Genomic DNA, 7,392 nt, shown 5'->3' with positions numbered 1-7,392 from the left:
GCTGATCTATATTTTGCGCCAATAAATTTAGATCTCCAAAAACTCCCTCTATTTACTTGTCAATATTTACTTTTATACGTTTTGCTATTTTAACAAGAATAGAACATACTATCTGAGTCTTCAAGTGAATGAGTAAATTTATTTCGTGGACCAATCTAAAAATATATCCAATCAAGTAAATTAAAAAAAAAGTCAACTAATTAATTTAATCATGTTTAACTAGATCTCTTCCTCAAATATAAATATCTCCACTTGATTATAAAAGTCCTGCAGCGTCCATAATTATGTTATTGTTTACGTAATTACGGTCTTTAATTCTGTCATATGTCGAGACTACTCATCTCTCGCATTCTCTTACAGATTCTGAAGTAAAGCTAGCGTCCGACAGATTCCATTGCTAAACAACATATTTTGGTCGCTAAATCAGTTTAATAGCGGGTCAGTGATATATTATTAAAGATTCCGTTAGATATGAGCAATTTAGCGACAGATTATCGATCAATTTCGTTGGAGCAGAGAGTCACAACTTACCTTTGTGCTCTTTTAGTTTCAATTTGACAAGTGTAAGAAGTAAGAACTCATAGAGTTTGTTCCATAAATTCTGTATTAGCAAAAGTTTTAGTGTTTGTGTGAATCGATTGTTAGATATCGTTCTATTTAGGATTAATTCTTGGCTAGTTTAGAATGAATTGTTCAGATATCGTTCAATCTTACGCGTATATATAATTAATTGAATTAAGAGACTCGATATCAATTGGTTCGCTTGGTGATCCAGTTTGCATGATAAATTAGTATCATAGTATGGTTTGGTAAATACCCACAGCGAAGCTATGTTGGCTCAAGGATGGTCAATTTACCCATTCGCCGAAAAATTATAGTATGTATAAGGTAAAATATTATTTGTTATTGATTAAAAATAGATTTTGAACACTCTTGCATAGCTCACCGGCAAAGGCAGTGGCGGAGCCAGAATTTTCATCAAGGGGTGTCAAAATATAAAAAATTAGCTATATCGAAGAGTCAAGGGGAGTCAACGCATAGTAAATATATATATAATATTAAAAAAATTATCTACCAATATAGTATAAATTTCCGGCGAAGGGGCGTCGCTTGACACCCCTTGGTTCAATGTGACTCCGCCACTGAGCAAAGGGTGTTCAAAATTTGAACTCCCTTATTAAATTTTCTGGCTTCGCCATCGTAAATACCTGATGCAAGTGAGTTTTCAATAATAATCTCCGGAAAAAAAAGGAAAAAGTTTGTGAAGTGTGAAGATAGAAAAAGGGGGAAGGGGGCAAGACCATACCTCTAAATGTGTAACAACATAAGTTATAAGAACTTGTCAAAAATTAAATCATATTTGTATATATAAGACTTCATTACGTATAAATATGTTGAGTAGTCGATATAAAAGATTCAAACCAATGAACATCTTTATAAATAGTAATTGATAAACTATGGTCATGTCATCTATCAAAATTCTTTTGGTTTCTTGCTCGTTGTCCGGTACCCGCATTGGAACCCGACTATATCCGAATTCGCGATGGGTAGGGCTCCATTCGGAGGGGAGGGAAATAGCGCTAGCTCCCTACCAAGAAGTTTTCCATACCTAGGGCTATAACTCGAGAACTCTAATTAATGGAGAAACCACTTATCCATTACACCGCATCCTTTGGTGGTGTTATCTATCAAAATTAGACATTTCATATAGTAATTTAAACTTTCACCAAACGATGAGTTTTCTATAAAATTAAATTACTTGTTGCTTGCATGTTCGTCTTCTAAGGATAATCAATGCGTGAGCCCCATTCATATGTATATCGTTACCATTTCGCTATAAGAGGTAAAGAATGCATCTAGTGAAGTCTTCTATTTTTGTTCATAATAGTATATATGAAGAAACCCAAGAGCAACTTCCATCAATTCGTACGTGAGCTGTTCATCGTGGCCATATTATATTACTTATAAAAGTTCTACGACCCTTCTTTCTCTATTTATATTTTATCGTAGCCATATTATATATCTCAACAATAAAAACTAAACATAAATAAGTGACGTACCATCGAGGATGTGATGGGATGAATAATACTTTTCCATCCTTAATCGGAGTTTCTCAAATTTGATCCTTGCGAATGAAAATTTTTCTGATATAATGATAGTGTTTCCCCTTAGGGACCTATATATCACGAATTTGGATTAGTCGGACTATAATAGCTATTCTGATACAACAACAACAACAACAACAACTCAATATAATCTCACTAGTGGGGTATGGAGAGGATAGTGTGTACGCAAACCTTACCTCTACCCTGGGATAGAAAGGCTGCTTCCGATACACTCTCGGCTCCCTTCATCCAAGAATTCCTCACCTTGATATTCTGATACCATATAGTTAAACAAAAACAATGTAGAAGTGACGCGTTCCAATTAAAAGTTCATTAAAACAATAAAAATAAAATCTCCAAAATCAATTTGGGAAAACGTGTTGTAAGTGCCAAGAAAAAGCGTGTAACTACGTAGAACACAAACTCCCTCCCAAATATAGTAGTAAGACATTATCACTCTCACTCACCCAACGTAACATGCAACCAAATGTTGAGAATCCATCTCCATTTCTTTCTCACCTTAGCAAACTGAAAAAAGAAAAACTTCACAAACAAAGCAGAGAAACCAAAGAAAGATGAGAACACCAACATCATCAAAAACAAAAGTGACAGCATGTTGTAGCAAAGTAGGGTTAAAGAGGGGGCCGTGGACACCAGAAGAAGACGAGATTTTAACAAATTATATAAATAAAGAAGGCGAAGGACGGTGGCGTACTCTGCCAAAGAAGGCGGGGCTCCTCCGTTGCGGGAAGAGCTGCCGCCTCCGGTGGATGAATTACCTCCGTCCTTCCGTCAAACGCGGCCATATTTCGCCTGATGAAGAAGATCTCATCCTTCGCCTCCATCGCCTCCTTGGCAACAGGTCCTCCAATAATTTTTCTTCATATATTAATTGTTGTTTATATTATTGGCTTATTATTCTCTTCCTCAACTCTGATTTATATCACTTTTAGTTATATTATATTTTTCTCTCTTTTTTTTTTATTGTGAGATTAATAGAACTCACACATCGGTCTATATTGTGTTGGGGATTTTGACCGATACCACTAACCTATAAGCCTGAATGGTTTTCTTTTACTAATCTTTTTATCGGCTCTTGAGTTTTTATTAGGGTTTGCATTATCTTTGAGTGTAATGTTTTGTTTAAATTTGGTTTTAGTGTCGGCCTAACCCCACACCACAATGGTGGTTTTTGAGTAAAAAAATAGCTTTGGTTTTAGTGTAATATTGGAAGATTGATTTTGAGATTAGAGAAATTTTCGAAAGTACATTTTATGTTGATTTTTTATGAAAATTTAGGTTTATTTTTATTTTTAATTTGAAAGGAAAATATGTTTTCATTTTATTTGTGGAAATTAAAGTATATCTATTAATTAAATAGCTGTTATTTTTTATTTTTTGAATAAATCAAAGAGGCCCTAATATATAATCTTACTTTACAATTCCAAATGTCTAAATGAAAGTTCAATTGTGAAGTCAGAGATCTTGAGATTGAACTCAACCCCCACAAAAAAAAAAGGACAATTTAGCACTCACAAATGTTATTCTTTTCCTTCTAGTCTATCCTTTAAATCTTTAATATTTATTTAATTAAATATGAATTTTCTTTCTTATATTTTTTATTACTTTGGAAATGTTGTAGGTGGTCCTTGATAGCTGGGAGAATTCCAGGAAGAACAGATAATGAGATAAAGAATTATTGGAATACTCACCTTAGCAAGAAGTTAATCAGCCAAGGAATAAATCCAAGAACTCATAAGCCATTAATAAACCATAATTGCTCAAGTGATGATCATATTACCAACAAAGCTTCTTCTTCTTCACCTTCTTCATCTTCAAAATTAGCAAATGATTTCAACACAATTCCAAACCCCATTTGCATTCCTTTCCAAATGGAAGAACCATTAAGAAGCATCAATATTAATCATCCTAGAGAAATTACGAGTCTTGATAATTATCAATATCAAAGTAACGCGATGCTTGCCAATTATGACGATGATCTAAATATTGTGGTTGAGGAAGATGATGAAATGAATTGTTGCACGGACGATGTCTTCTCCTCGTTCTTGAATTCTTTAATCAATGAAGACATGTTCAATAGCCAAAACCAACAAATTACCAATGGCATGTTCCCAGATTTTGATCCTTTGGTTACTCCTACACAGGATAATCAAGATAATCACCAAGAGAGTGGATGAATGAAGATGTTTATGTTGCCTTCTCTAATTACTTTCACATGGTTATATAAGAAATAGAAGAAGAATTTGGATTCTTATTCATTTTAAGCAAACCATTCTTTCTCAGCTTGATGATGTTCTAGCTTGTTTTTATTGTTTTGATATGTAACTTATAAGTATGAACTTTAACCGTTATCTTGTAATGGAATATGTATGTGAGGTTTGCACATATCATAATGCCATAAGTATATGTTTGAGTTTATTTCTAGAGTAGTTTTTGGCTAACTCAACCCAAAAAATTAGCTGAAGATGTGACACATGCCCAAGACCATATAATAAACCTGAAGTTAGCTATATATATATATATATATATATATATATATATATATATATATATATATATATATATATATTGAATTCCCTTATGGTGGGAAACAAAATACCCCCTCCCACTCCCAAGACTAGACCAAGACTAGATATGTGGTGGGTGAACATTGTAATGAGGGTTCAAATCGAGTAAACTAAGAATTCTGATGAATCTGACTTTGATACCATGTTAAGAAAATATATTTTGGGTTTAATACACCCTATAATGATATGCACTTGCATCAAAATTTTATTGAGTTGGGCATGACACTTATAATTTGTGAGAATGTTCGATTTTAGGTCCCCTCCTCTATGTAATTATATTTTGGATTTTAATATACAAGTGTATACGGTCAAAATCGGGCTTCCCCGATTTTGTATGGTTAATCGAGACTGGGGCGGCAAACCGAGGTTCGATCCCAAGTTATATTGGATCGTTACATGAATAGATATTGCCTAGCTCGTGATTCAGGGATCGATCGAGATCGAGACCAGCTAAGGTCGAGACCGAGAAGGATAGAGATCTAGCGAGATCAAATGAAGCCTGCTAAGTCAAATAACGGAAAGCCGAGGAGTCTGTGACCGGGCGAGGATTATGGCGGAGATCTCGGCATGTATCAAGTCAAGACCGGTTGATTAGCCAATCAGGAGATTTCCTTCTGTATTTAGAATTATACCATATGTAGAACTTCTCTACTATATAACGGGGGTTTCAATCATTTTGTAAGGAGGACATTCACGCATAACAAAGAAATATATTACGTTTTCTCTCTTAAGCTCTCTTATTCAGTAGTTCAGTTCTTACTCTTCAATAATACACTTAGTTGGTACGAGGGCAACCTAGCTCAAGGGCCAAAGTTGCATGATGTATCAGTTTGATTTATTTTACAGTTAATTTCTAACTCCAATTCTCATATTTCTAAGTTTGTGCCAAGTGAAATCACATATCCTTAAAATCACTTACAAATTTGATTGTTATCCAATTTTAAGGTTAAACAGATGGGCGCCCACCGTGGGGCTAAGGATAATAGTGATTGTCTAGTGCTAATTTTCATAACATATACTGCTTTACACTTGTTCTTGTAAGCGTTTTTTTATTCCAGGATCATCATGATGAATTCTCAAGCAGTACCCACACACATCGACAATGGCCTTGGTTTTCATGGCAAAAACGACAACGTAGCCGCCCCAGGGAACGAAATGCCTCCAGTTGACCTCGAGGGAGTACCGGTTGCAGACCCCATCGACGTCAGTTCCCATGTTGCCCTAAATACAAATTTGGGTGCCGACCCCGAAAATAGCGTCCGCAGAGACGTTCGATCAGCCGGTCAAAACGCACAGAGCGGCGATGAAGGTGGAATCAGCCTTCGAATAATATTCGAAATGTTGCAGGCTCAACAAGCTGCAATAGCACAACTCCGAAATCAGAACCATGCACCGAGTAGGGTCGAACCCGAGCCATCACAGAAAGTTGTTCACAGGGCCGAACCAGTGCCAGGGAGGTCAAATATGAATGAGTCAGGGATCGACCCCGCTATCTTGAAAATATTCGAGGAGCTAACAAAGCGAATTGAATCGGGGGAAAAGAAGATTGAAGCGAATGACAAAAAAATGGAAACATATAACTCCGAGCTGATCAAATTCTAGGGGCACCACCGATTTTGAAGGGTTTGGATTCAAAGAAATTCGTACAAAAGCCCTTCCCCCAGCGCGGCTCCTAAGCCCATTCCGAAGAAATTTCGCATGCCAAAAATTCCCAGGTATAATGGAACTACCAACCCCCAACGAGTATGTCACTTCTTACACATGTGCAATAAAGGGGAACGATCTAGAGGACGATGAGATTGAGTTCGTACTGCTGAAGAAATTCAGAGAAAATTTATCAAAGGGGCGATAATATGGTACCATAATTTGCCACTTAACTCCATTGATTCTTTTGCCATGCTCGCAGATTCCTTCATCAAAGCACACGCCGGAGCAATAAAGGTCGAGACTAGAAAGTCGGACATCTTCAAAATAAAATAGAAAGACAACAAGATGCTCAGAGAGTTCGTATATCGGTTCCAAATGGAGCATATGGATCTGCCACCGGTCGCCGATGATTGGGTCATTCAGGCTTTCACTCAAGGCCTAAACATACGAAGTTCGGTAGCCTCACAACAGTTAAAGCAGAACCTGATCGAATATCCAGCTGTAACCTGGGCCGATATGTATAATCAGTATCAGTCAAAGATTAGGGTCGAGGATGACCAGTTGGGGGCCCCTTCTGGGTCCGTTTATCCAAACAGAACCATCGACAGAGTTAAAAGGGATATTGACAGGGAACTACGGTCAAACAGAGATCGATATCAGTCATACGGTGGAGATCGGAGAAACAACGGGCCTGGACGCAACCCCGTTTGAATTGATAGAAGAAATGATCGAGGACAGAGCTATCGAGGGCTCATGAGTAAGAGTTGTTTCGACAGAAATGTCGAACCCAAAGAAGCACCATGACTATCGGAATACAACTTCAACGTTGATGTATCAGCTATTATATCGGCCATTGGGCGCATCAAAGACACCAGGTGGCCCCGACCTCTACAGACTGATCTGACCTAAAGAAATCCTAATTAAATGTGTAAATATCATGGTAGCCATGGTCATAGAACAAAAGATTGCAGACAGTTGAGGGAGGAGGCAACCCATTTGTTCAACGAATGGCATCTTCGAGAATTCTTAAGCGATCGGTCTAAAAACCACTT

General features: G+C 36.9%; 1 protein-coding gene across 1 annotated transcript; it reads left to right on the top strand.

Annotated features, from left to right (window-relative positions):
• Positions 1-2,257: 2,257 nt before the first annotated feature.
• LOC107776543 (transcription repressor MYB5-like) lies at positions 2,258-4,544 on the top strand. The gene is made up of 2 exons (XM_016596462.2): positions 2,258-2,967; positions 3,748-4,544. The coding sequence occupies exons 1-2, from the start codon at positions 2,681-2,683 to the stop codon at positions 4,301-4,303; spliced, it is 843 nt and encodes a 280-aa protein (XP_016451948.1). The 5' UTR covers positions 2,258-2,680; the 3' UTR covers positions 4,304-4,544.
• Positions 4,545-7,392: the final 2,848 nt, after the last annotated feature.

This window comes from Nicotiana tabacum, chromosome 9 (genome assembly GCF_000715075.1).
Source record: "Nicotiana tabacum cultivar K326 chromosome 9, ASM71507v2, whole genome shotgun sequence".
Classification (NCBI taxonomy): Eukaryota; Viridiplantae; Streptophyta; class Magnoliopsida; order Solanales; family Solanaceae; genus Nicotiana; species Nicotiana tabacum.
Note: the sequence above shows the minus strand (reverse complement) of the source record. Positions and strands in the feature narration are given on the sequence as shown.